A 27627-nucleotide genomic window follows, 5' to 3' on the forward strand; every position below is an offset into this window, starting at 1 on the left:
AACAAATAGATAGCACACAAATGGCATTACTTTCATAGAAAATAGACTAATGCTGTGCATTATTGTGTTGAAATATTGATGCTATTAATGAAATTAACTTATTGATTGTTTGCGAAGATGACGCGTTACGAGATGGACTGTGCATCCATTATATACAAAGATATGTATATTATAATTTACTGTTAAACAATTTTAATCAAACGGAGAGTACTATTTAATATATAGATATATATAAAAAAGTATAAATATATAAAATTATCAAAGCATATATATATATATATGTATATATATATGTGTGTGTGTGTGTGTGTATATATATATATATACATATATATATATATTTAGTGTTGAAAGATTTTAAGAATATACAAAACACAAACCCATGAAAGTACATGCTTTTTCAAATATTCGTGCGAACAATTGTTACTTAGTTCGTCGATTTTATTAGAAATTTATCTATTGTTTTATTCAAGCATTATTAACACATTATTGGAAATGATGATTATGCATTACCGTAGTAAATTGATACAAAAATTATTTTTAACATATCATAAATCTCATATTAAATAATATTTCCTCTAGGGAAAGAATAAATATAATCTCATTGTAAGCAATTTTTAATTTTTATTATGTATTAATTAATGTACTTTTTTTCGCGTTTGTGATCGTGATTTTACATCATACATCATTAATTCTTATATACATGTTAAACACAGTGAATTTCTCACTATGCGATCGACAATAAGTGCTTCGATCTGTTCGACATTAATAAACCGAACAACTCTAGCTTTCGACTCAATTGCCAGTACGGAGTAACAGAAAAGATATTTAACGCGTAAGTAATATAAAATATCTAGATGTAATTGTACGAAAAAATGAGTGTATTTATGTACATTTTCGGAACTCACTGCATTTCTTTTTCCGCCGAGAATTATCATGCCGTCGTGACAATTAGCTTAAGTCATATTTAGATGAATACATCTAGATGGGGAGCTGCAATTAGTATTTTATGCAATTAGTACCGGGATTAAACTGACGCGGGATTAAGCAGAGTAGAGAATAATCGATATGTCCTGATACACGTAATTTAATGCCAAAGATGTTAATCGTACTTAAATGACGGCGCTTGGCTGATGAATTATAACAGGCGATGTCAATTCTGTGAAACGTATGTAATGTATAAAATATAAAGCGCGATATATATGCTGAATTCTGCATCAATGAAACAATTTAAACTGAGTAATAGAAATAAAGATTTGTTAAGATTATAATTCATTAAAAAGAAAGTAATGTCTTAGTATGTATGTTTACATTTTTAGAGATTATTCCTCTCTTTTTAAAATATATATCCTCTTTTAACTGCATTTTTATATAAAAAGTACAATAGCAGTTTTGATTGCCATTTATTTGGAATATGTATAAAGGTCCGTTTTTGAAAAGAGGACATTATTATACGTCATTTCGTAAAAGATATCAAAGTTTTGATAAAGCAGCATTACCACAATTTGCAGCTCGAATCGTAAACATTTGGAATATTACGATGAGATATTAAACTGTATTTATTGATCCAGAGTTCAAACAATTCACCTATAATCGTTATACGCCAAAGGGGGGACAAATTGTATTTTTCGAAAGGAAAATGAATTAAGTGATTCAACTGACCAGCAAATCGATACCTGTAAAGAGGCACTCTATCGAAAAGTTGTTGATTACTATTCGTAATTCTATCGGCGTTATGAATTTCTTTAGTTATAGTCGTTGGCATTGCCGACATAGCGATCAATGCTATTCATAAGCGAATTCTCTCGTAATTATACACATCTGATTTTCGTGATTGCTCTGCTCTTTTTTTTATTACAAGTCATATATTTATATGAAAAATATACTCGTCTCTGTAGACTTCTGATTACTTAATTTGCGTACATAATTAGTAATATATATTAACACGTTAAACCTCGCATTTTTTCTTAAAATTTAGAACATTTTTACATTTGTGTGGCTGATGTGATGGATGTCAGCAATAAACTAGTAATATTAAAATACTGACTTATTAGAAAAGATACTTATTAGAAAAGTTACATAATTGCACTTTATAGAAGTTATATTGTTGCGAATGTTATATTATTTTTTTTTGTAGGTGATCACACGATATTATAATTAGTATTTTAAAGATTTGTACATAAACTTTAATGCCTGCGAATATTTCATATAATGCTGGCAATAGAAGTAAATATAAAAAATTCTTCTACCACAAGCGTTTTTATTTAAGTTTTATATTATGCACAGATATTTAGGTGTCATGCAAATTTTTGCACAATTCAGAATTCTGTATTTATTGTTTTACTATGCACCATTTTATGCACTCTATTCGTACTTTAATGTTTATTACGTTGCATTACATTGTACATATTGCACTCTAAACATTTTATCGCACCTTAAATGCACTATATTAATAATTATTATTATAATTCTTTCTTTCGACAGTCTACATCGACGAGAAATACATGTATAATCGAATAAATCTTTCACTTCTTTCTTAATTGTGTCAATCAAATAGAAAATCATTCTTTTTACGTGTTTCTTATAAATATCATTTAATTAATTTTCTTGGAAGTCCCTAGCCTCTCATTATTGTTAATTACTAGTCTAATTACTAGTATAATAAGTTAATAAAGAAGCAAGGAAAACAACAACAAAGTTACATGTCTTCCAAACGATTAGCATTTAGCGATAAAGCCTCGAAATACCATCGAGGAGAAAGCTGTCCTTATATACTGTACGTAATGAAAAATACATTTATATATAAATAGGAAAAAATACATATGTACATGCGCGTACGTGATAAGATATCGTTGAGATAAATAAACGAGAAGCGAAAATCGAGAGTATGCGGCGATGAAGAGTGATTGGTTGCTGGCATGTCATAACCATGTTGTTCGAATACCTATTTGCCCTTATTATCCACTGTATATCAATGTCTAATAAACTGCTGTTACCCTAAAATTGTAATTATTTAGAACATAAAAATACCTTATTCTCATTGAAATAAGATATCAAATAAAATAACATAAAATGTATGCATTAATTAATTTACTATATTAATTTACTATATTAATATGTCTATCAATAAATAAGTTTTATTACTTATTCAAAAATAATTAAGAAAACGTTTTGCACGTTAGAAATATTATTTTTAGTTTAAATGCTAAAGAGTTAGTGTTTATCAAGAAAATAGGAATAAACTGATAAGCAATATATTACATAATAATTACTTTGCTTCTATCGTATATTCTAGAAAACTTAACTGATTAGTATTCAAAATAACAACTGCAAAGTAAAAATAACTATTCTCGTTATGTTGATTTGTAAAACTAGTTAAACCAGAGGCTCGTTCGAGGCTTATCAAGGATCGCGTAAACAGGTGTATAAATTATTCTCTCTCGGAGACCGGCCTCGTGGAAGCTACGGAATTATCATATCGTCGACTTGTATCTATCGCAGTAGAGGTGGACTCGACAGGCAGACAGACAGACGTTCGTCGAGGTTGCAGCCATGAAGTCGTTCATCGAGTATTCGGCAGATTGTGATTTCCCGATTGAAAACTTGCCATATGGAGTCTTTTCTACGAGGGATAACGTAAGTATTATTAAATCGCATTATATAATTTCTGTACACAACATCACGTCACGTGATATCAATACATACATACTTGAATAGATCCAATAGTAATAACTTTATTTAGGAAATCTTATTAATATATCTTAATATTTAATGTTTACTTTTATAATTCCTATAAATATTAAAAACTTATAAGATATAATATAGGATTATAGGGCATAAAAGTGGAATTATGATACATTTCTGTACATGACGCAGTATGACGTAATATCTAACAATAAGTAGAACGTTCTCACAGAAGTTGTTGCAGTCGGTATTCTCGCGATACCATTAGTTGATATGTTGTAACCATCGTTCGATAATTCAGAATGTATTGTTTTGGAACGCTAATAAAGTATATCAAATATCACTATATATTAAAATATTTAATTAATGATTTTAATTATTAATACAACAGATATAATATAACAAATACAACAAATATAATGTTTCTGTAAAATATTTCAGCCGGAAAAGAAGATAGGCGTAGCAATTGGTGACAAGATTTTGAATTTGAGTGCTATTACGAATTATTTCGACGGACCACTGTTGAAAAATAAACAAGATGTATTCCATCGTGATTGCCTAAATGATTTTATGTCTCTGGGTAGGCCAACATGGCGAGAAGCAAGATCGAAACTTCAAGAGCTGCTTTCCGCGAGCAATCGTACTTTGCAAGATCCGAAAATCCAATCAAAGTAAAAATAAATGAAAACTTCTTGTATTTGTATTTCTAGAATCATTATTGTAATTCATTCTCTAACATCCCTTTCAGAGTGTTCGTCGCACAAAAAGATGCTATAATGCATTTGCCGGCGAAAATTGGCGACTACACAGACTTTTTCTCATCTCTCAATCATGCTATGAATACTGGCATTATGTTCCGTGGCAAAGAAAATCCACTGCTGCCAAATTGGTAATTTTTCCTCAATTTCTGAATTGTATGCTGTGTATATTTTTTACGAAGGATAAAAATTAAAATAATTATACGCATAGGAAATATATGCCAACCGCCTACCATGGAAGAGCAAGTTCAATTGTTATCTCAGGCACACCCATAAGACGACCACGGGGTCAAATGCTTCCCGGGGAGGGAAACCCACCACCTATATACGGACCGTGTCAATTAATGGATTTTGAACTCGAAATGGGTATCTTCCTTGGACCGCCTACGAATCTTGGTGACACCGTTCCAGCTTCGAAGGCTTATGATCATATCTTCGGAATGGTCTTGATGAATGATTGGAGTGGTATGTTGACAATAAGAAAAATAATTATTTGCATTTAATTGTTTCAAATATTATTATGTTTCTACTTTCTACTTTAATTGCTTATGAATCGTTTGCATTTGATTCTTTTAATTATTTTTAGCACGAGATATTCAGAAATGGGAATACGTTCCATTGGGCCCATTCGGCTCAAAAAATTTGGGAACTTCAATTTCTCCATGGGTAGTTACGATGGAAGCTCTAGAGCATTTTAAGGTACCAGATACTGTCCAAGATCCAACGCCATTCCCGTATTTACAACATAAGGAGTCTGGTAGTTTTGATATCAAATTGGAGGTTGATATTAAAAGTAAGTTGATTAAAACTTTTTTATTATTTATTTTTTGTGATAATAATTCACAATATTTTCGTTCCATATATCGAATGCTTACAATTGTAATTTTGATGTTACAGCTGCGGGTGGTGTAAAAACCACAATATGTCAGAGCAATTTCAAGCATCTGTATTGGACTCCGCAACAGCAATTGGCACAACATACTGTTACTGGTTGCAATATTAATTCCGGCGATTTAATGGCTTCTGGCACTATAAGTGGAGATGTATGTTCTACTATCATTATCTTCATAAAATCTCATGACATCTGTTCTCTTCAAAACGCAGACTATACATATATTATATTATATTACATAACTCTGTAGGTATGATATGTGTTAAATGACAAATAATATAATATTTTAGACTCCGAGCGCTTATGGTTGTTTGTTGGAATTAACTTGGAAAGGCACAAAGCCTATCGCATTAAAAGATGGTACTACAAGAAAATTTCTTGAAGATGGTGATGAAGTTACTTTACGCGGTAAGTAAATGAATTATTGATAACACATCTAAAATTATAGAACAATTTACATCGTCGTCTTTTAGGTTTTTGTGTTGGTGATGGTTATAGGATTGGTTTCGGATCATCTACTGGTACATTGTTACCCGCCCACAAGCATTAAAATCAGTGTATTAAAATAATACAGAACAATATTCATTTATACGGTGCTTTGTATGTTGTACTTTATCTAATAAACTTCTCTGATTTGCATATGTCTATTTTCGTAATCCTTTATCAATATCAATATCTTTTACAATGACGTTTGAAGAAAGCAATAACATTTAGTTCAAAACAATGATATAAAATCCAATTATGTAGGTATTTTAAGGTTATATAATTAAGTAATAATAATAATAATAAATTATATTATTCAATGTGTTAGAGATACTTCTAATCGAAACATTATGTAGAGATTAACCATGTACTATGTAGAGATTAATCTTTTATTATTTGTATTATTATCATGTATTAATTAGGATTATACAGGGTGAGGCATCTAAAAAAGGCCACCTGAATATCTTGGCTGTGATGATTTATTATAATTTTGACAAAAATTTTATTATATTTATTATTAAATAATTTATTTCTTATATATTTCCTATATTATATACACGCAATAAATGCGCTTTATAGAGAAAACATATATGGAAACAAACAAGTATGTTGTAAAACTTGTAATTTACTTAGAGGCGTAACATTGTGTGATAGTGACGCAAAATAACTCAATTATCGATTAGGAGAATAGCCAGCTGAGTAAGGGCGATCAATAAGGAGTTCAGTACAGGTGCAACCAGAAGAAACATGGCAGGCATTTTACTTCGGTGAGTAAAAATTCACTTAAATTAAGAAAATATGTGTCTTTAACCTTACAAAATTATTTAATAAATAAGCCACATCAATCCATTTTGTGTGTATTATTATTACTCTTACTTTTGCAAATGTAAGCTGTACAATGTCAAGGTCTGACATTGTTCATACATTTAAAAGTAGAAATGATTCCCGTTATGGTAAAGGAGAACGCCTAATAACTACTTTTTCTTAGCTTAATAAGAATACATTCTGTTTAAGTGTATTATTCTTTACACACATAAGTACAAACACGCACAAACGCGCGCGCGCAGGTATATATGTGCATATATACTTTTATAACACTAATTATATGTCCTTCAGCACATGGCTCTAGTATTTTAATATTATTTTTTAATTTTTATATTGCATGATATTTGTTACTTACATTTTTTTAGGAGTCTTCACAATTTGGAAAGTTCGCCCAATGAACCTACTGCTACATGGACTGTTCCTTTGAACGATGGGAATCACGTAGTGGAGTTCGAGCATGGAACAGCAACAGGCCGACGTGTGGTAAAAATCGATGGCAACGACATAGTTCATAGAGACTGGATGTTTCGTTTGGTCGGTGATGAAATTTTTACGTTTAATAACACCAAGTTTGTGATCAGAGTCGATCCGATGCCAGGTAAATTCTTATTATTTTATCTTTAGAATAAAAAATCTATTAGAATACTAATCCATTGTGACAATTTAATAGGTCTGAAATACTCTTACGCATTGTGGGTAAACGGAAAAAGCTACAAGCAGTTCGTTCAGTCGCAATCAAAAATACTGGAGACTTGGTTAGCCAAAGTTGGAGACGAGGAATATAGAATCGTATTAGGTAATTAACGATAATAACATATATTATATTTATTGACACAATTAATCTTTCTTCTATGATATTTTTCAGACAAACAAGCTCACAGCGTTTGTGTGAATGGACAAGAAGTGGAAGTTGAGGTGATCATAAAAACATAAAGTTTTAATAAATAATTAAGTAATGTTTCTTTTTTTTATTTCTTAAGCACGATACAATTTTACTGTTAGATGATTTTAAATATATGCATTTAATTGATTTTAAAGAAAAGCATATTAGATATAAGTTTTTTTATTGTTTTAAAAATTTGTTAAATAATAAAAATATCTTATATTATCTGTATCATATTTCAAATTTTACATAATAGTTTGTTTGCAGAACGAGTTCATGGATGGCGGTGCAGAAATACTTTTCTCTGTTGGTGATTTACCGGCTGCGATCAGATCTTACAGCTCAAATCAGAAGGAGATTGGTATAGCGTATGCTTTGTACATCGATGATGTTGAAATACAGCAAGAGGCTTTAATGGAATCCTAATTAAAATATATATTTTCTCATAGTATTTGTTATTCAATTAGATGTTTTATACTTAATATTATTATAATTAATGTAATAATGGATAAGTACACATCTATCTCTTTCTCGTTAATCGTTAGTATGTACAGACATATAACACATTTTTTAAGAACTTTTTATCCTTGTAAATGTTCAAAATTTAACTAATACTAATCAGAATGTGCCATTTTATTTTATGTACATTTTTTAAATTATGAATGTAATAAACTCACTGAACACAGCGTAATATGAATTTATTCACTTCAAATACTTCTTCAGAATACAGAAGCATATTTAAAAATAGTTGAATTTATATGTCTATGTTCATTTAACATTATATAGAAATTGTGGAATAGACAAAGAAGTTTTGAATACATTTATCACGACATTTTCTATAATGAAAAATTATAAATAGTTGAGAAAGATTAAGTTTGAAGAATAAGAATATGTCGCGACGACAAAGCAGTGTTTTCAGTCTTGGATCTTTAACTTTAACCCCTAAGCAAGATGAATCTTGTTATGAAGGTAGCAAATTTTCACAATTTAATTATATCTTAAAAGTTATTAAAAATATTTGATTTTCAGATATGACAGAGACAGAATTACGAGAGGCACTCAAAAATATTGCTCATTCGAATCTATTGTTAAGGTTGGAAAATGATGTTTTTGAACGGTATCTTGAACGTCGAGATCCTGAAAGTCTTCGAAGTAATTTCATTACTTAATTTCTGTTGCAAAGTTTTTAGAAATCATAGCATTTCGGTTTAGATTAATGTTCTTGCAAGCATATTAGTATCAATTCAAAGTATTTTGTTCAGCAATAGCGCAAGTCTTAGAAACCGCTAAACGCGTACAAAAAATTGCGCCTCAGCGCAGTTATACGTCACCCGTTATGAGTGCAGCCGGAAGTGCTGTGACTTTCCGCGACAAGGATTCACTGAGTATTGCCAGTATCCCATCCGGAAGTCATATCACGCCAAGTCTTTTAGCAGCTAAAGCAGCAAAAAAAGTAACAAAGTTAGTCTGTCAGATGTAACTTTTATTACTATTGTATCCCTGATTATTAATATATCGACTACTATTTGAACATAGGATCACATATGCACAACGCATTGAAATGGTGAATACTGAGATGCGGGAATTGCAGGAAGAACTAGTAAATTTAGAACAAACGTTACGGAAAAAGAAGATATATCTGCGAGCGCAAATGGAAGAAAGCGAGATTAGCATTCGCGAGACTTGTAGAGCTAGGGAGGAATTTGAAGAGAACGTTGTACAGAAAGGCGTAGATGGTATTACGGGAAAAATACCAGCTGAGAAGTTTACTAGGTTATAATAAATAACTCATATTATAATTAATTTATTTCTAAGTATTATTATATTTTAAATACGCGTAAATGTACAAGAAATAATAGATTCGAGTTTGATGTCTAGATTTATAGAGGAATGGTTGAAAGTACTCGATATCATAATGGAACGAATCAGGTTGAAGATAATTACCCTAAAGTCTCAGATACAAAAAGTCAACTTGCAATTGAAGCACAGAAAAGAATTCGGCGAGGCTCTACGCGCCATAGATTTCGAACAATTGAACATAGAAAATCAAGATTGCATACGAAGAATCGAGGAGAAAAATCAGTATTTGCTCGAAATGAAAAGAATCACAGGTAAAAATTGGGTATTCCGCGATCTTTAGAATATTCTAATTGTTGCATTTGATGCAGGTCGTTATAGCATTGCATTAACTAAGCACAAGGAAAAATTGGGTGGCTTGATATCAACTGTGAATGAAGTGAGAAATAAAATCGCATCTAAAAATAAAAAAATTACAAAATTGCAATCAGATCAAACAATGATGCAAATCGAAATCGAGAAGATGGAAGAACAACACAAGTCAATCACGGAATTAATGAATAACTTTCATGTAATATTCTTAGATTTTTATGTACAGCTTATTAGCAGAACTTTATTTCGTCTTCTAAGACAAAATTTCTTCAAACAAAATTTATTATTTCTCTTTTTAAAGATTATCAAAGGATTTAAAAGACGAAGAAATGTACATATACATACGTATAATTATTTGTTGCTTAATGTGATTTATAAAAACTGTCAAATGCAGGTTCCGAGAGTTATAGACTTCGTTAAAATGCGTGCAGAACTTCACGAACTGCGTAGAATTCACAAGCAGTTAACCAGGCAAAGGAAAATCCAGCAAATAACACTCAAATTAAACAGACACTGAAAATAATCTCGTGAAAATTAAGTAATACATGATGAATATTATTATTAAAAATATAATATAAATCAAAATTAAATTCTATCTTAGTAGATAAATCTTCTTTTGTCAGTTCTTGAATTTTTGTTTCCAGAAGAGAATGAAGTTATTTATTTGTATCACAAATGCATAAATCATGTATAAGGATATAAGGATATAAGAAGGAAAGAAACAGAAGGTTCCAAAGACACTACAATGTGTCTCTTCCACCGTAGAAAACAGATTTACCGTTACAGAAAATGTTCTGCATAGATGCCTGCAAGCAACGAGTCATAACTTGATTGTCATGACTCTTCTTAAAAACTTATGCTTAAGAGATTGTCCAACTCATTTTCTAATCATTTAATAGCTAAAATTACATTATAATTAATTATATTCAATGTATTATCATTTATTTATCTCGATTGTATACCCGAGTATTATTCAATTAAATTAAAAAATGTTATTTTTTATTATTTTATTCTGATCATAAAAAATGCATATTAAGCAAGCAACGAGTCACAACAAACTTGAGATTATTTATAAATGTGACACAACTCCGTGTAGCAATTATAGTACTGTCGTGCCGTCACTGATTACGCCATGGGATAATTAAAGTTACGGTATTTGTCTACAGAACGAAGGAAGTTCATATTATATACCGCTGCGTGCAAAACATGACTTCAGTATAGCAAAAAGTATAATTCATTTTTAATGTTATGTTTTAATGTTATTACATGCAAAATCCTTTTTAAATAATAACTAAATCACGAAAACGAGAAATGCTAGAAACATAGCACGGAGTTTACTTGACAGATACAGAGAATTCACAGATACGTTAAAAATTTTTATGAATTAACAACTGTGACATGTTTGACCGAAAGCAATTGCGAGATTAGAATAGACGTAGGAAGATTTTGGCGTGTGCCGCGATGCGTTGGGTGGTTACGCTTCACGCACCGATAGTGCCTGTCCCTTCTTTTTTTCGCCCGTGGAATATCCGTACCGGAAAGGCCCGTCTTTCTTTCTGCCACGATTCAGTTTCGCCGCGACAACATCGTCGCTGGTTCTGTAATCAGTTGTCGAGCCTCAGCGATGTGATTAATCGTTCTAAAATCTATTCTATAAATTTCAAAAACATATTTCTCTCTGCATGGTAGAATATCACTCTCCATAATCTAGTTTGCTTAAATAGTTGGCACGTCATTGTCCAATCATTTATTTTAGATCATATTTAATTTAAAAACGAACTTTGCGTGTTAAACCTTCGATTTAAACGGTTTCTCCATATATTCCTTGGAAATAATAATATCTCTTAATGGAATGTAAATGCAATATATGAAAATATTAGTCTAATTAATAATTAGATAATAATAAAACGTGTAACTATTTATGCATGTATTTTAAACCATTATTGTGTTTATTCATTTGTGTTTAACGTTGCATATATGATAAGCATTCTTCTTGAGAATGAAAAACACCTCAAAATGTGCACGACGAATATTGCCATGTCAATTGGTGCAACGGTGAATTTGCAACAGAGAACGTCGACAGTGAAAAATCGAAATCTCATTATTTTTTTCGTTATTCTAATACAAGCAGGAATATATGGAAAATACTTGGAGGTAAGACGGCGTCTTATACCCGTTTTTGATTCACGCACAATTTCTTCGTCAGAATTAGGTTGCCGGTCACGCTCGGCAAATCATAGCGCTATTGTTCTTTGAAATACATCATCAGTTATTTAGCTATATTTAAAATTGTCATTGGCATACACATATATATTTATAATTATTTATTATATTACATACTTAATAAGTTATTCTAAAAATTCATTCAATTGTTATTCTATTGTATCAAGTGTACTTCTTTTCCTCTCCTTTGCGTGATTATAACTGATAAAAACAAGTAATCAACTTACATATTTAAAATATTAATTCCTAAAATATTTTTACTTACTTGAAGGGCCTCAATGTAAACTTAGGAGATGCCCTTCTATTTCTCAGAGAATATGATAGTGCAGCTTCGTTAATGTGTACAAGGGTGACAATGGCTCAATGGAATTTTGCGACAAATATTACTGATACAAACCATCAGAAAATGGTATAACAGATTTTTTAACTTAACATAAAAATTAACACAAAATAGGGTAACATTAATAATTTCTGAAATATGATTTATAGACTTTTTAATATATTGTATGCAATTATTAGATAGATGAACAAGCATTGAAATTAAAGTTTGAAAGAGCTTCTTGGCGAAAAGCAATAACTTTTGCTTGGAGTCGAATACCAGATCCATTAGCAAGAAGGGAACTTAAAATGATTGCTACGAAAGGTCGATATTCGTTGACTGACGATAAATTTAATGAGGTAGATCAATGTTTTATAATAAAAAAATATTAATTATAAATTCTTTAATTATAAATAATATATTTAATTGCTCAATAAAATTCTTGAAAATGAATATTTAAAAAATATATAAATAAATGCAATCTGTGATCTTATTCACTATCAAATTTTTTTGTATATCATTATTGTACTTAATTTCTCCAGATACACCGCTTAATAAGTGAGATGAAGGAAATTTACACAAAAGCTAGAGTGTGTCCATACAAACGAATTGATGTTGAGTGTAATTTAACTCTGGATTATGGTTAGTTTTTCAGTTTGTGCGATGCGATAGATAGACGTAAGGAATATGTTTACCTATTTGTATTTAAATTAATTTTATATTTAACCAATATTATTAGATATAAATAAGATAATGGGAAATTCAAAAGACTACGATGAGTTATTGTATTATTGGGATGCTTGGCACGAAGCGATCGGTCCAAAACTTAAAAACAAATATTTGAGATATGTTCAATTGGCCAATCAAGCAGCTAAATTAAATGGTATGACAGACTTTGATCGTAAATATAATATTCCAACTTGCGTCATAAAAATAATACTTTTTAGAAACATGTTTCAAGCTAACAAAAATATTTTCTTGCGAAAGGTTTTGCTGATGCTGGCGATCAGATGAGAGAACTGTTTGAAGATGAATATTTCCAGCAAAATATAGCGGAAGTAATGTCAGCCATAACTCCGCTCTACAAGAATCTGTTCACTTACGTACGATCGAAACTGAATGAAAGATATGGTAATAGAATACGCGAGGATGGACCTTTACCGGCGCATGTTTTGGGAAATATGTGGGCCCAAAATTGGGAAAATCTATTCGAATTAGTTCAACCTTTTCCTGCGAGCAAGAAACTCGATGTGACTTTGGATATGATGATTCACGGTATCACTCCATTGAGGTATGCCTCAGGCTGTGCAAAACTTTCGTGCAAACATGTAAGATATGAATAATGTTATAATAAAGTTATTTTTACGGTGAAAAGGATGTTTCAAATAGCAGAGGAGTTCTTTACGTCGCTCGGAATGAAGCCAATGCCGCCAGAATTCTGGAAGTTCTCCATGTTCGAGAAACCTATCGACAGAGAAGTTAAATGTACCCCAAGTGCGTGGGATTTTTGTAATAGAATTGATTACAGGTAAATTTTCCATTACTTGCCTGTACGTTTTTTAACATAATTATATTTTTACTTAATTCTAGCTTTTGTGCGCGCTTCGTATTACGTAGAATGGCAAAATAAATTGTTTTCTGAATAGATCATTTTTGTTTCATATAATTACAGGATAAAGCAGTGTACTACAGTTACAATGGATGCCTTGTTATCAACACATTATGAAATGGCGCGATTGCAATATTATTTACAATATAGGGATCATCCACTGTTATTTCGAAGCGAAGCACTTCCAGGTATATTCTTTTTATATATATTTTATGAAATTTCGTTAATGACAATTTTTTAATCAGGATTTGACGAAGCTGTTAGCGATGCGATTGGTTTGTCAATTTTTACCCCTCAGCACTTACATAAAATCGGATTGCACAATAATTTAACAGACGATTACGATAGCAACATAAATTTTCTGATGCTAATGGCTCTTCGCAAAGTGGCTTATGCACCATTTGCTTATATAGTTGATCAAGTAAGTAATAGCAATAATTGAATAATTGAACTAATATACAAGATAATAATTACTCTTATTTCTATCTTTCATGTATAATATATTTAAATATATATTCGAGCACTATTAAATTATTATATGAAAAAGAATAATCAAATAATTATTAATTGCATGCATTTATTTGTTTTTAACAGTGGAGATGGCATGTCTTTAGTGATGGTGTAGAAAATATGACAGCATATTGGTGGGAATTAAGAATGCAATATCAAGGCATCGTTCCACCTATGCCTAGATCTGAAAGGAATTTCGATCCAGCGGCGAAGTATCATATCCCAGCGGACAATCTCTATGCCAAGTAACCACATAAAAAACATGTTTAGTGTAAATAATGCACGTATCATGTTTTTACGTTTCCACTCAATTTTTAGATATTTCGTAAGCGTTGTCTTACAATTCCAATTGTATCAATCACTGTGTGAAATTTCCGGTCACACTGGCGAGCTGCATACTTGCGATCTTTACAGATCGCGGGAAGCGGGTCGATTGTTATCGTACGTAAAGTTTGCAACAATGCTCTGTTTAAACAGAGATAATAAAAAATAATAGTGTATCAATAAGACAATTAATTTATAGGGATGTTCTATCGATGGGAGCCTCCAAACCATGGCAGGATATTGTCAGGAAAATGACAAGAGGTAGAACAAATAGAATAGACGCTAGTGCCATGCTCAAGTACTTTGAGCCTTTGAACGCGTGGTTAAAACGAGAAAATGAAATGCAACCTGTAATCGGCTGGATTACAGGCCGCGACAACAATGGTTGGTTTAAAATTGATATTGTTTTAAGATGATTGTAAATACTACTCCATGAAAGTACAAAGTTTACGTTGTAAGAATAGGAATTTTCCATTTTGTTTCAGCATTGTTCGCTCAATGGTATCAAAGCGGCGCACAGAAAATAGAATTGTGGAGTTTCCTGTCCCTACTGCTTTTAACTTACAGCATTACTATTTATTAATAATTGTTGCATACAATAATTTAGAGCATACATATATATCCATATATATTAAATTTTTCTTATGTCGTATTTTATAAGAAAAAATATTATTTTAATTTAGATTTTTAGGTATATATTATTATATATAATAATAGTTAGTGACATTTATATATAACATTATCTTTTTAAGAACGTACTTTAGTTATGTTTTTTCTTTTTTTCTCCCTTTTCCCTTTTCCTTCTTTCTTTTGCTTATTCTTCGTTTATAAATACCTACAATGAGAAAAATATCCGGTTAGATATAATAAAAGAATTGCGCTACTCTTAACAACAGTGGATATATGCATACATCTCATACTAACTGTAGCGATCAATAGTTTTCTCTCGATGCTTGATCTCACAGATGTCGTTACTTGCACGTTCTTACTGGCACATATCGCTCGTGCTGGGATACGCGGAGTCAATATAAAGCAAGATGACACATAATACTAAAATGTCGTAAGTTTAGTGAATATATTTATTTGTATAGTATACTGAAGACACACAGATTGGCTCAGAACAATTGTAAAAATTTACTCGTAAGTTTTCCATGTGTCAATTTTTAATTTTCCTTAGTACACGTAAGAATTAGCACGGTACAGGAATATTATTATTGGTTAGGAAAAGAAGCGGTGTTTTTCGAAATGGACATCATTTTGGCTCGCGGCTTGAGACTCAGCTTTGAACTAAGTAATGCTTCAACGTTGCTGACGAGATACTTTCCCCTGTCAGCATGTTACACATGCCGTGTCAATACAATATGCTGGAAACCAGCATTTCCTGGTAAGCACCGATGCGGATGCGTCAGACACATTAGATAGCGCAGTACATTATCAAGCTTGTTTTACTTGCAGAAAGGTACCTTCGTTACAGAACCGCCTCATGTAGTTCTCTAGGCCTCATAAGTCACAATCTCATATATCAAAGGTCACTGAAACAGAGGGTGAACAAAAATGGTATCATTTTGGCACACTACTCGGACTTGAAGCAAAGTTCTCAGAGTGATTACCAGAAACCTCAAGCAGAACAGAAAATATCAGTATTCCAAAAAATGAAACAAATGACTAAAGATTATTGGCATGTATTAATACCTGTACACATATTGACATCCATAGGATGGGCAGCTATATTCTATACTGCTGTGAGAAAGTATGTTTTAACATTACTGGCATACACATATCATACTTGGACAATTATATGTAAAATCGTGTACTTTCAGCGGTGTGGATGTAGCACAGATTTTGGAATACATGAATTTTAGTGAAAAGTATGTAAATTTAGTACGTAACTCAAGTGCTGGGGACTGGGCCATTACTTATGCACTTTATAAAATATTTACGCCACTTAGGTACACTGTTACCGTTGGTATGTAGTCTTAATACTTTATGTAAATATACTTTGTCTGAACATGAATATACTATACGAACTGATAAAATGCAGGAGGAACTACAATAGCCATTAGGCAACTGAGCAGATTAGGCTATGTAAAGGCACCATCATTTAAGCTTCAATCAGCAGAGGTGAGTAAGGTACCTGAAGTGTAATGACGTCTACTAAGAATGAAGAAATAAATATTTTAATATGTAATTAGCTCGACATCTGTATCTGAATCTCTTTTGTCTGTTTACACGCAAACGTGATACAGCCTGCGCGCAAAATCATGAGTAGGTTACCGATCAAGATTAATCTTAAATATATTATATTGATTTTTATTCCTCTTGCTGTTTACGAGTTGCACTTGTTGCGTGAATAATACATCTAAGATCTTGATTTAGTTAATTTGGGATGTATATACAATCCATAAATGTCTTTCACCGTGTTATAGCCAATACGGTCAAACAAATATGCAACAGAACAGGAGACAAAATTCAAGGCAGAGTGTAAAACAGGTCGACACACAGAACCACCAAAACCATGACGATTCGCCCGCATTATATATCGGAATTGGGCTTGGTGTAGCTCTGATATTTATTATGCGTGATATTCATGTACACATTTCTCGTTGTGAATGTATATTATGTTAATAATAGATGACCTACATCACATTGTTCTGAATTTATTTCTCCAATCTGTTCCTCATTCTGCAAGCATTGTCGATGTGTGTATTAACAATAGATATCAAGACATTGATCTTCTATATATTATATTTAACAATAACTTTGTAAAAGAGATACTTTAATATACGCTTTACAAAAATTTACATAGAAAAATAATACATCGTTTAAACAGAATTATTTCTCCAGAAATTGGGAGTACGATGAAGACGAAATTATGTAGCTATTCTGTATTATGATTTCGTACTCGTATTATGGTGAAGAAAATTAATGTATGTATTGTACAATGTTTTATTTATTGAAAGATTGTCATTTATACATACTACATATGTGCAATTTAAATAGGATTATACTTTTATCTACAATACGCGCGAACTTAAATATACTATAATAATAGAAATAATTACAGTTATTAATGAAGAATAACAATAGTTATTTGGCAGCTCGAGTTGTGCGTCTTTCAATGCTAATAGTCACTTATCATGTATCATGTACATGAAACATATTTTTCCAGGTCTTTGTATCGCAAATACACTAATACTAACATACATCATTGTAACCCTCATAGTATCGTCATATTATATTGTCATATACCGATAAATTTTAATGTTGCGCGAGTCTTCGCGTACACGTAGTATAGTAAACACTATATTTGTCCTAATAAATATTGCAAGTGTGAAATATGAAACTTAAACGACTGATGGAAAAAGTTCGCAGGAATTTGCAAGTTCCGAGATCCATATATTTCCGTTCAGGAATTTGCATTATGATGAACACGATAAAAAGATGTAATAAGAACATGATGGATGTTATGTACATGCATGAAGTATGGAGTTCTGCTTAACTACGAATATAATTATTACTATTATGCTACTATATCACAGTTGCCTGCGCAACTCGTTCATCCTAATGAGACCACTGCATTCAAATGTAATGATCAATGTACGTACGTACGTACAACCATTCACAAATAAATAAGATTCGTATATATTAAATATACTACTTACTTAGTCTTACGTCGGCTTTTGTCTTCGATGAGATAAAAACTAAGTGTGTGTCCTTGCATTCATGTTTATATGCCATGTTTATTGATTAAAATGATACCAAGAGGGCAGTGTAATGATTTCGGTTTTCTAACATCCAGTCTTGTATAGTTATTTCAAAATGACATATTTCTCTTAAAGATCGGGATAGCTAAAATGCTATCTTTTCGATGTTTATAAAAAACAAATCTAATATATGCGATAGTTATAATAGGCTATTATTTCTTGCCGTACATCAATCACGAATATTGCTGTCACAACTATTAACTTCGATATTAATTTGATCAATATCTGCCGCTTTAGGAGAGTATACAGCGACTGTATGAACATGTATCATAAACAGATTAACAAGAACAATGACTTATAGCGATCAGTAAGACGTGATTTATAATTATTGAATCGTCAATCGATTTTCATCTGTGCGAATGTTTTATAATGATCTTTCTCATGCATTCATAGCCGACGCGAATATTCCATTCTTATGCTACACGTGGTTTATTTAATCGATTCCTACGGTATTATCGGATGATCGTTACGTGCGCAGTTTGGAAAATGGAGACCACTGATGTAACTTAGCCCATAAACTGATAGCTGGCCGATACTGGCTGCGGTGCCCTCGGTTGCGTGTGCGATATGCGTTGGATGTGACATGCACGACACATAAGCCTACCGTCGAGTGGATAACACCGCTTATCCGGTTCGTCGGTCAATTGCATACCGCAATCCTCGCAAACGTAGCAGTCCACATGAAAGTCCTTGTCCATGGAGACTACCCGAACCGTTTCCTCAGTTCCCTGACGAAAAATGTCCATTAGACATATATGCTTGACATATGCAAACAAGCGGAAATTAATTTCGTGCGTGCCTACCTCAACCGGTGTGATTCCCTTTCCGCAAGACGCGCATTTGGGCGCGAACATTCTGTGATAATCATTCACGCAGTAAATCTTATTGTCGACGTCGACCGTGAAAGGAACACCATCAAGACACTCGTTGCATACGCAACACCTGAAGCAACCTGGGTGATACGATTTGCCCATCGCTTGCAATATCTATGGAAAGCAGAAGACATTGTTGAATTACAATAAGGAGTTAACTGATGCTAATGATCGTGTCTCGTCGCTTACCATTTCCATGATGAGGTGGCCGCAAATTGCACATTTCTCGGCCGTCTGTTGGAAACCAGAATACTGCAAACAGGATAAGAGTTTTTATGAGTTTGAGGAAGCGATCGAATATCATCTCTATATCACACTATAGCATTTAAACAACTCACGTACCAAATAATCTTCCTCGCAGTAAACCCTCCCATGAACATTGTAGAATGCTTTACCACGGAGCGCTCTTCCGCAGGAACAGCATATGAAGCAATTGGTGTGATAGAGGTTGCCCATTGCTTGACAAGCTTGTCCGGCACCGGTCACTTTTTCGCCGCATGTATGGCAAATACCTATCACCAAAAGTATCGTTAAAATATCGTGCAAATTTATGTCACGTTACAAAAACTAACTAGCGGTTAATTCTTTCGTCATGACATGCTAAGTATATATATTTCAAAACTCTCTTCGCGGAATGATACAAAATAGCAGATTCAAAGTGATTTACACTTGATGACTCATATTGAAGTTACGCCAGCGAATTCTCTACTCAACATTCCTGAAATAGAAGGTGTACGGATAGAGGATTGTGTCACTTCGTAAAACACGAATTCGAACATCATCGCGAAGCACCATAGCGCGCGCAGACCAAGAACATGAGAATTGCGAATTCACCGCCGGAGGATAAAAATACCACGCACCGGCAGAGGCGGAATTGCAACACGTTTATCAGAATCGATTGTCGTCGAGAACTTTCCGGCCTGTTACGGATGAACGAGATCGAATAAGCGAACTCACAACTCTCGATGGGCAATCGCGACCCTGCCATCCTTTAACTGGATAACTTGCACCCACGCTGAGAGCCAGCCGTTTCAATTTTGCAACTTGGTTTCGCTAGACCAGTCCTGGCCGGACTAGAATCCGACCAACGAGTCGGACTGGTCTATCTATAACGAGATTAGTTACCGGCCGACGTAGACCACAGTGTGGCCTCGCGTACAGGACGTTACACGAAGAGTACAGCTTGTCCGCAAGTATAAACGCAACTAAGGGGACATTACGTTCGCCTAAACGCCTGCCACTTCTCGACTGACATTGCTTCGCTCACTGAAGTTCTTACATGCCTGTGTGCGCTCAGTTCCTTATTGTGCGCGTTGCTCTACGTTCACATTCATTTTCAAGAGCTGTCTCTACGTTGTAATGTAATTCTCTTTTACTTGTTTCGTATTGTTTGTCGAATTTTCGAAAAAAACATTTTTCTTTGTATTTTTATTGCAATCATCGTTTTCTCTTAATAAAATGAGAGATACTGTGAATGGTTCTTGTTCCTACTCAATTTTAATAATAGTTTTTATCTCGTTAGTAATACAGATATATTTGACCAAATGCAATGCATTTTTATATTTCTAAAGTATATTAAATGTAATTTAAATTCATTAAATTCTTTATTTGAATGTGATTTACATAAAATAACGTTCTTTTCTGTTAAAAAAAGAAAATAAATACAAGATCTTTTTAAAAACATGACACAAAAAAGTAGAGAAGTACAAAAATTTATCAGAATGGGCGTGTGTTGAAGTTATGAAGTAGTTGATATAATTAGATATAAAATTAATAATATAATTAGGTATAAAAAGGAAAGAGAAAGATAGCGAAAGAGGTAAGAAATTTCATTTCCTCGTTCTGCATCAGGCATAATCTTGTGAACTACGTAACCGCTGAATTGCTGTTGTTATTGCGCTCTCGACACGAGGAAGCCAGAAAAGTGGTCATGTCAGTTGCATGAACATGCGGTGTAATACATCGCATCTATTGGTACTAGTATCAATGCTATCCTAATGCTTTTAAACAGTCGTAAGATTAAAGCAGTCTGCTCGCTTGTGTAGGCATCGTACACGTGTGCATGGCACACACTTGCTCTCGGTTCTTCACGTAGAAGAGATGTAAAGAAATACGTGGGTGGAAGCTAATGCGGTGCGCGAGAGAGTGAATGTCAACGAAGTATCGCGCTAAAAAGTATCCGCGACGCACCGAAACTCGATTCCGTTTTTCGAAACCGGTCTACCGGGAACTTGCGCCGTGGGAATTGGTACGGCATGTTGTCGTGCCCCCCTCTTCCCTGCGCTTTTTATCGTTTCCCAGAAATATCTAAAATTATGAATTCCCTCACGTTAAGGATTCAGCCGTATCTACTATCATACTGTAAGGAATTTTTCTAGTTATTTTTCTAATTTTTCTTTTTTTTTCACACAATATGAGAGACATAACAGGAGCGAGAGTGCAGATAATATCTTTCAATATTTAAACAGATAATTTAGTTGATAATAACCGGTCATGTTTAAAGTGATGAGTTTCTGCACGGAAATGGCGCATGAAGTGTATCGATAAGCGCGGTTTTCTGGAGTGAGTAACCGTATAAACAATATTTTCTTACCGAAGTATTCCCCTTCTTCCTCCTGTTTTTCCATTTCCTCTTCGAGTTGTCTCGTCATCTCTTCTATCTTTCTTTCTGCTTCCGTAGGTCCCTTCAAAAGGTAATTTACAATTTGAGATTTAAGTCGATGACGATTATGAATATCGAGTATGTAATCTAAGTAAAGTGTAAGATACCTAAACTATTATTTCATTTAAACTATTATTAAAACTATATAAAAATAATATATAAACATTTTAAAAATATAGATAGCAAAAAGATTTCATGACTAAAATATCGCGACTGGAATGCAAGTTATTTCTTATCGATGAGCAATTTACTGATTATCTATTATATAAAAGAATTCTCCAGACGAAATCATGACGTTCTAAACTTTGTGCATTAGAGATTAAATGAATATGATCATCTAGCAACGAAGAAATGTACAAGCAAGAAAAACAAGAAATAAGCGATGGCGAATCGTATTTTCGTTTAAAATGTGTGTTAATCTTATCGTCACATAGGTCAGGCGTTATGTAAAGTGCAAGTGATTAAGTCACTGACGTTAATGAGATCATCTGATACATAAGAAGCATGTCTTTGAAATTACTCATGATTTTTGGGAAACATGCATTGTTTTAAAATAGATGAATAACACTGACGAGTATCTATAATATATCTAATAATCTAAATAAGCATTGTTTGCGATAAAAATGCAATTTAAGCGGGGTAGAATTACGGTTCGGTGAATTTGAGATGCATCAGCATTGTCTACCTTCTCTTTCACGTATAAATTTTATATATAGTGTTTATGGCATGCAGCCAAGGTACAACTTGATGTACATTATGATCAACACGTTTCCTTAACCCACTTGATGCAATTCATTTATACACTACTCTCGTTGCTTTCTTCACAAAACATGCAGCATTATTATTACATGAATATTTGATAAAGGCGCAGGAAATATACAAGGAAACATACACATACATAGGGGGTTTTTAAAACGAAATTTGTTACACTAATACAATATCTTTATCTACGTAATCTCAGCAGATTTTTTAAGAATAGTTTTGCAACAATGATAAATTTACCGAGGGTCTGGAAATGACATTGTAGGGTAACAATCCTTTTCCCGGCTTCATTGGTGGACTAACGGATTTTCTCTCTTCCCTCTCCGGCTCAGAAGATTTTTGCAATACAGGTACACCGGCATTTAAAAGTACAGGTCCAGCAACTCCACTAGTGACGCCAGGAGGAAGGCTAGTGATTCTAGGACCAGCATTGATGTCTATTTCATTCGTTGCAGTTGAAGCAGTAGAGACAGCTGTCTGAACTTGTCCACGTACAGGATTTCCAATAAAACTGGATGAAGAAGGCAATCCACGTCTAGATGAATTAGTTATATTTTGTGCAGCAATATCTGATAATATTTGAGCATGTGTTGGACTTGTTTTTGGTGATTCTCTTGCTACATTGTTGTTAGCAATAATGGCTCTGATGGAATCACTTCGACTTGGAGAGTAAAGGGGTGAACTTCTTGTAGTTGCAGGATCTGATATGTCTGATATGTAATTCCTGTCATTTTGTTGCAACGTACCTAATCTCAAGTGCTCTGTCGAGCGATTAGAAGAATAAACAGGAGAATTTCTTGCAGGGAAATCTGATCGATTTTCTTGATGATGATAATTTCTTTCGCCCTGAGATATTGTACGATTTGGAGAGTAACGACATGCTGTTTGTTCTCCTGGACGAATTCCATATACTGGAGAATTTCTAGTTTGTGATTCCCCTGTAAAATTTGTATTTGTAGTTCTTGAAGAAGGTTCAATGTACTGCTTATAATTTTGCGTATTGTCTTGGCGAAATTGAGAAGGTTGATTATTATCAATCTGATTTGTGACACGAAATCCTTGCTGCCCACTCATAGCATTTTCCAATGAACCGCGATAATGATGAGATTCCGATTGTAAGCGTACTGGAGGAGATTCACCGTGATATGGTAAACCAGATCTAGGAGGTTGCTGCTGTTGCTGATCAGAGCTATAATTAAAGCTTCTGTTTGGTGGTTGCAATTCGGAAGGAGGAACATAAGCACTTCTTCCAGCCTGATGATCCGAAGAGGTAGTGGATGAACTTTGTAAGTACCTAGATGCGGATGAATCAAGTGATCGTTGTAAACTTGAACTTTCATAATTCTGGCCACGCATACTTCCACTTCTTTGCTGAGTATATGATAAATTTTGTGTTAGCCCGCGTTGATTCATAGACTGACCCACTTTTCCAGTCATAACAACATAGTCACCGCCATTGATATTTGCTGGATGATAATAGTTTGATGGAACTTGAGGCCCTGGCTTATTTTGCATGTTTTCAGAAAAGTGCACTTCTTGTATATTCTCATATACTGGTGGAGCCTCGTACGGAGGTAATTCTTTTGCCGGTGATACAGTTTGATAACGATTGCCAGTTGGCACTTGTGGTTGAGCTTTTCTATAATTCCCTTCGTAAGAATCACCAACCAAGGAACCTCTAGGACTACTTTTAGGACTTTTTCTAGATTCTATTGAATGATAATAAGGAGGATGTGGTTGAGTCTGCTGTGGAAAATAATCTATATTTTCATAGACAGGAGCTTGTTGATGAGCTCCGCGAGCCTGACTCTGCTGCTGTTGTTGTTGTGCACTAATTTGTTCTATTGGTTTCGGAGTAGCAAATCGTGAAGCAGCTATGATGTTTTCACGTTCATACAACTTATAATCATTCGCGGTTGCTTGTCTAGAAACATCTGAAGAATTGCCTTCGATAAAACTCTCAATAGCACCGACAGGTCTACCAGACGCTCTGGCATCGTTTCTGTTAATCACGTTTCTGGATAGAGGTACTTGAGCCTCAGGTCTGGAACCTGAGACTCTCGTACTTGTCGTACCACCAGCGTCTGCGGTGTCATCCCCAAGATGCAGATAACCTAGCTTTTGTATATAGGAAGTGTCCCCCGAATTGCACATTGGCAACGATTCTTGTTGGCAGGATTCTTGTAATCACCGATAAATCACAATGTCGTTTTATTTCACACGTACACTTCACTTAAACTTCCAAAATTAAAATAGTACCGATGAGTCAAACGCAAAGTGGTTCGACATCGTATATGCGGTATCGTGGCGCAGCTCAGTGGCTCGCTTGTCAAACCGATCTCCCCCGACTGGCTCTCTCTTTCCTCCACTTGCTTCTCTCTTCCTCCTTCAATTCTTACGTGCGCGCTCTCGTAATCTTCTCACGGGATAGCACGGAACCCGAAGTGGGATATATGTTGCGCGTACAGAATCGCCACGAGGCCCTGTTCTTATCCTCAATTTCGGACTACGCCCCTCGATCAAGGCGCCTCGGAGTAGCGTCACTACTCTTCGAATGCCGACACGTTGACCGGCCGCACACCTTGGGCCTCTCTCGCGTTACAATACTGAAAAATCATCACCTGCGAAAATTCATGCGACGGCGCATACGCACGCAGGAACGCATGGATTGATGGTTGATTGTGCTCATCTTCCGTCAAGACAGAAATCTGTAGTATCATTCATTAGTAGTAACAAGTATCATTCATTGAGACTGAACAGTTGCTGTTACTGCTACTAGTCGTGATGTGGCGCTGAAAGTAACTTCCAAGTAGAGATTCTCTACTTGGAGGGTCTCTGCTTTCCAGCACTCTTGCTGCTCAGCCATCTACCAGTAATGAAGAACTTGGAAATCTCCATGGTAACTCAATGAAGTAGTCATCAGCACTGACGCTATCAGCGGTGCGAGGAGAAAGTAAAGAAGTGATGTTACATACTATTTGACCATTTACAGGATTAATTTTTTTATTAAAGACCAAACCATACGAAAGTTGGCGTAATCAGAAAAAAATCGCTGTCCGCTAGCGTTTTTTCAGGAATATTATGACCAGCATATTAAGTAGATATAGCTTCTTATACCCATAGGTAATTTCTAGATTATTTTTATCTTCTAACGACTTTTTGTAATAATTTTATTATTAAAAGAGCATTAGTATCACATACACATTTTTGTAAATTTTCTCATCTAGTTTTATAGTTTATTCTTAGAAGATCTTTCTTTGTCGTCACTCTAAGAATCTGCTTTCATACCAATTAAATTTAATTAGATTTCATGCATGGTCTAAGAAGATAACGATTTCCAGCACAATTGTAGTGGGACTCGAGATTTAGGATAATCAGAGACTTGTGCACAATCGCACGACTCATCTTCGATCGATGAATTCTGAGAAACGGGTCAGCGATGAAGTTAATTGCACATAATATCTTATTTTTTATTTTCTTATTCCTTTACATTAAACTGTAATATTTTCATATGAATGAATTAATTATATATCGTATGCGCTTCATTTATATGAATCGGATATGATCTTCATGTAATACGTAGGCTATAATTCTTGATATCTGAATGCAAGGAATCGATAATATCTTTATTTAATAAATAGTAAATAACTCTTTACGTAAAACATATGTATAAATTAATATATTTACATACATATATGTAATTCGTTATTTTTATTAGATTTTTCTATGATTTGTTTATTAATATAACATTCAGGGCTATAATGGTTGAATTTATTTGAATCATTTGTTAATTAAGTAGAATGAAAAGAGATATTTGCTTTAAATTTGCAATTCTACGTCATCACTACTCATTATTCGATTGCATCAAATTTTAGCAGCAGAAGAATCAACAATCGCTTAGTACTGATTGAAAGGTTTTCGTACATCTGATCTGATGTATGTGACGCGACATCGCGGCAATATTGTTTGCTACAATCGCGTCTCGCTGTCGTCCTACGCAGGAAAGGAACCAACTTTTCACCCGCCGTATATCGCAGCTGTTCGCCGCACGGTGCGATAGCGTGGGTGTCGTGACCTCGCTCAACGAAAACCTTATATTTCCGAAAGGTGAGTAAAAAACACTGACTTCAAGCCCTCTCGTACCACCCACGAGACAGTCGGCACCCACGGTTCGCCAGGCACCTGCGCGAATAGCCAGGCTGCGTTGGCCAATATTGGTTGATCGATCGATCGATACTAGCTCGTGACGCAATCTCGCGTATTCAGGATTCGATTTCTGATTAATTCGCGAATCTCATACAGGCGTCTATCGTTGTCCATATGCTTCTGTTCCCTTCCTGTTGTGCCTATCAATTTGCGGACATCTATCCTGAATAAAGTATTCGCAAATTATGTAAGTAAGCTCTGTGAACACTATTTTTAACAATGGAGAGAATATGTTAAGCTGTAGAAATGTTATTTTTATTTTTGTGTAATAATTTGCCAATGATCTGTCATCGCTGATAGCCTTGCGGATCATGATTTTATCATTTGAGGCTTTTATTGTTTCATTGTTCAGAATGCATAGACGACAGGTCGTTATATTTAATTTTACATTCGCTATTATATTCGCTAGTCTTATCGCTCTAGTCACAACCAAGCGATATTGCGTGAGCGTGCGTATACGTAAAGTGCACTGTAAGACGCATTACGTCCCGAGCGGAAGTGCAGTGACCAACACGCACGACATGGCAACGCATTCCCGTCGCGCCGAGCCTTGTATGACATAAGGCCTAATACACGTGTCACATCAATACAACTGTTGAGGCAATTGTGTTTATAAGAACACGTAGGACACTCGTAGAATCATCCGCCGGTATAATGATATTACGCACCGGAAATGTATTTT

General features: G+C 34.0%; 6 protein-coding genes and 1 long non-coding RNA gene across 10 annotated transcripts; 5 read left to right on the forward strand and 2 right to left on the reverse strand.

The window, feature by feature from the left end:
* Nucleotides 1–610: 610 nt before the first annotated feature.
* On the reverse strand, nt 611–7123 carry LOC113562324. Its single transcript, XR_003406842.1, has 2 exons — nt 6998–7123; nt 611–3622 (listed from the first exon to the last, which is right to left on the reverse strand). It is a non-coding gene; the product is annotated as an uncharacterized LOC113562324 (long non-coding RNA).
* Nucleotides 3434–5973, forward strand: LOC105282106 (fumarylacetoacetase). Its single transcript, XM_026971448.1, has 8 exons — nt 3434–3636; nt 4126–4355; nt 4433–4573; nt 4654–4907; nt 5029–5235; nt 5340–5485; nt 5625–5742; nt 5808–5973. Exons 1-8 carry the CDS (start codon nt 3553–3555, stop codon nt 5882–5884), a joined length of 1257 nt encoding a protein of 418 aa, XP_026827249.1. The 5' UTR covers nt 3434–3552; the 3' UTR covers nt 5885–5973.
* On the forward strand, nt 6368–8211 carry LOC105282105 (fas apoptotic inhibitory molecule 1). 2 transcript variants are annotated; one of them, XM_011343830.3, is made up of 5 exons: nt 6368–6584; nt 7008–7240; nt 7313–7438; nt 7508–7557; nt 7782–8211. In XM_011343830.3, exons 1-5 carry the CDS (start codon nt 6565–6567, stop codon nt 7890–7892), a joined length of 540 nt encoding a protein of 179 aa, XP_011342132.1. In that variant the 5' UTR covers nt 6368–6564; the 3' UTR covers nt 7893–8211. The 2 variants fall into 2 exon arrangements, with proteins under 2 accessions (XP_011342132.1, XP_011342131.1); XM_011343829.3 differs by having other exon boundaries at nt 6383–6584; nt 7793–8211.
* Nucleotides 8212–8305: 94 nt separating this feature from the next.
* On the forward strand, nt 8306–9075 carry LOC113561406. Its single transcript, XM_026971449.1, has 2 exons — nt 8306–8677; nt 8788–9075. Exons 1-2 carry the CDS (start codon nt 8557–8559, stop codon nt 9003–9005), a joined length of 339 nt encoding a protein of 112 aa, XP_026827250.1. The 5' UTR covers nt 8306–8556; the 3' UTR covers nt 9006–9075.
* A 243-nt stretch (nt 9076–9318) lies between these two features.
* LOC105282122 (coiled-coil domain-containing protein 113) lies at nt 9319–10295 on the forward strand. Its single transcript, XM_020032548.2, has 2 exons — nt 9319–9636; nt 9694–10295. Exons 1-2 carry the CDS (start codon nt 9396–9398, stop codon nt 10209–10211), a joined length of 759 nt encoding a protein of 252 aa, XP_019888107.1. The 5' UTR covers nt 9319–9395; the 3' UTR covers nt 10212–10295.
* A 983-nt stretch (nt 10296–11278) lies between these two features.
* On the forward strand, nt 11279–17447 carry LOC105282107 (angiotensin-converting enzyme-like). Of its 3 annotated transcripts, XM_026971090.1 has the most exons (16): nt 11696–11848; nt 12189–12326; nt 12437–12595; nt 12779–12878; nt 12976–13119; nt 13224–13527; nt 13612–13764; nt 13909–14033; nt 14091–14266; nt 14440–14600; nt 14674–14796; nt 14879–15063; nt 16135–16429; nt 16500–16645; nt 16721–16800; nt 17106–17447. In XM_026971090.1, the coding sequence occupies exons 1-16, from the start codon at nt 11711–11713 to the stop codon at nt 17196–17198; spliced, it is 2520 nt and encodes an 839-aa protein (XP_026826891.1). In that variant the 5' UTR covers nt 11696–11710; the 3' UTR covers nt 17199–17447. The 3 variants fall into 3 exon arrangements, with proteins under 3 accessions (XP_019888054.2, XP_019888055.2, XP_026826891.1); XM_020032495.2 differs by lacking the exons at nt 16135–16429; nt 16500–16645; nt 16721–16800; nt 17106–17447 and adding an exon at nt 15144–15324 and having other exon boundaries at nt 11279–11848; XM_020032496.2 differs by lacking the exons at nt 16135–16429; nt 16500–16645; nt 16721–16800; nt 17106–17447 and adding an exon at nt 15165–15324 and having other exon boundaries at nt 11279–11848.
* Nucleotides 17448–17609: 162 nt separating this feature from the next.
* LOC105282110 (LIM domain-containing protein jub) lies at nt 17610–25357 on the reverse strand. Its single transcript, XM_011343838.3, has 6 exons — nt 22980–25357; nt 21909–21999; nt 19658–19827; nt 19505–19567; nt 19247–19429; nt 17610–19171 (listed from the first exon to the last, which is right to left on the reverse strand). The coding sequence occupies exons 1-6, from the start codon at nt 24891–24893 to the stop codon at nt 18950–18952; spliced, it is 2643 nt and encodes an 880-aa protein (XP_011342140.2). The 5' UTR covers nt 24894–25357; the 3' UTR covers nt 17610–18949.
* Between the last annotated feature and the right edge of the window lie 2270 nt (nt 25358–27627).

This window comes from Ooceraea biroi, chromosome 7 (assembly GCF_003672135.1).
Source record: "Ooceraea biroi isolate clonal line C1 chromosome 7, Obir_v5.4, whole genome shotgun sequence".
In the NCBI taxonomy this organism is placed as follows: domain Eukaryota; kingdom Metazoa; phylum Arthropoda; class Insecta; order Hymenoptera; family Formicidae; genus Ooceraea; species Ooceraea biroi.

What these genes read in the sequence shown, in the direction of transcription:
- LOC105282106 (XM_026971448.1), top strand. Translation starts at nt 3,553, where the DNA reads ATGAAGTCGTTCATCGAGTATTCGGCAGATTGTGATTTCCCGATTGAA. An exon ending in AATCCACTGCTGCCAAATTG is followed by an intron (nt 4,574 to 4,653) that starts GTAATTTTTCCT and finishes TTATACGCATAG; the next exon opens with GAAATATATGCCAACCGCCT. An exon ending in ATTGGAGGTTGATATTAAAA is followed by an intron (nt 5,236 to 5,339) that starts GTAAGTTGATTA and finishes TTGATGTTACAG; the next exon opens with CTGCGGGTGGTGTAAAAACC.
- LOC105282105 (XM_011343829.3), top strand. Translation starts at nt 6,565, where the DNA reads ATGGCAGGCATTTTACTTCG. An exon ending in ATGGCAGGCATTTTACTTCG is followed by an intron (nt 6,585 to 7,007) that starts GTGAGTAAAAAT and finishes ACATTTTTTTAG; the next exon opens with GAGTCTTCACAATTTGGAAA. An exon ending in GGAATATAGAATCGTATTAG is followed by an intron (nt 7,439 to 7,507) that starts GTAATTAACGAT and finishes GATATTTTTCAG; the next exon opens with ACAAACAAGCTCACAGCGTT.
- LOC113561406 (XM_026971449.1), top strand. Translation starts at nt 8,557, where the DNA reads ATGACAGAGACAGAATTACGAGAGGCACTCAAAAATATTGCTCATTCG. An exon ending in AGATCCTGAAAGTCTTCGAA is followed by an intron (nt 8,678 to 8,787) that starts GTAATTTCATTA and finishes TATTTTGTTCAG; the next exon opens with CAATAGCGCAAGTCTTAGAA.
- LOC105282122 (XM_020032548.2), top strand. Translation starts at nt 9,396, where the DNA reads ATGTCTAGATTTATAGAGGAATGGTTGAAAGTACTCGATATCATAATG. An exon ending in CGAAATGAAAAGAATCACAG is followed by an intron (nt 9,637 to 9,693) that starts GTAAAAATTGGG and finishes CATTTGATGCAG; the next exon opens with GTCGTTATAGCATTGCATTA.
- LOC105282107 (XM_026971090.1), top strand. Translation starts at nt 11,711, where the DNA reads ATGTGCACGACGAATATTGCCATGTCAATTGGTGCAACGGTGAATTTG. An exon ending in TAATTTAACTCTGGATTATG is followed by an intron (nt 12,879 to 12,975) that starts GTTAGTTTTTCA and finishes CAATATTATTAG; the next exon opens with ATATAAATAAGATAATGGGA. An exon ending in TTGCTTATATAGTTGATCAA is followed by an intron (nt 14,267 to 14,439) that starts GTAAGTAATAGC and finishes TGTTTTTAACAG; the next exon opens with TGGAGATGGCATGTCTTTAG.
- LOC105282110 (XM_011343838.3), bottom strand. Translation starts at nt 24,893, where the DNA reads ATGTGCAATTCGGGGGACACTTCCTATATACAAAAGCTAGGTTATCTG. An exon ending in ATGTCATTTCCAGACCCTCG is followed by an intron (nt 22,000 to 22,979) that starts GTAAATTTATCA and finishes TACCTTTTGAAG; the next exon opens with GGACCTACGGAAGCAGAAAG. An exon ending in GGAAGAAGGGGAATACTTCG is followed by an intron (nt 19,828 to 21,908) that starts GTAAGAAAATAT and finishes TTTTGGTGATAG; the next exon opens with GTATTTGCCATACATGCGGC.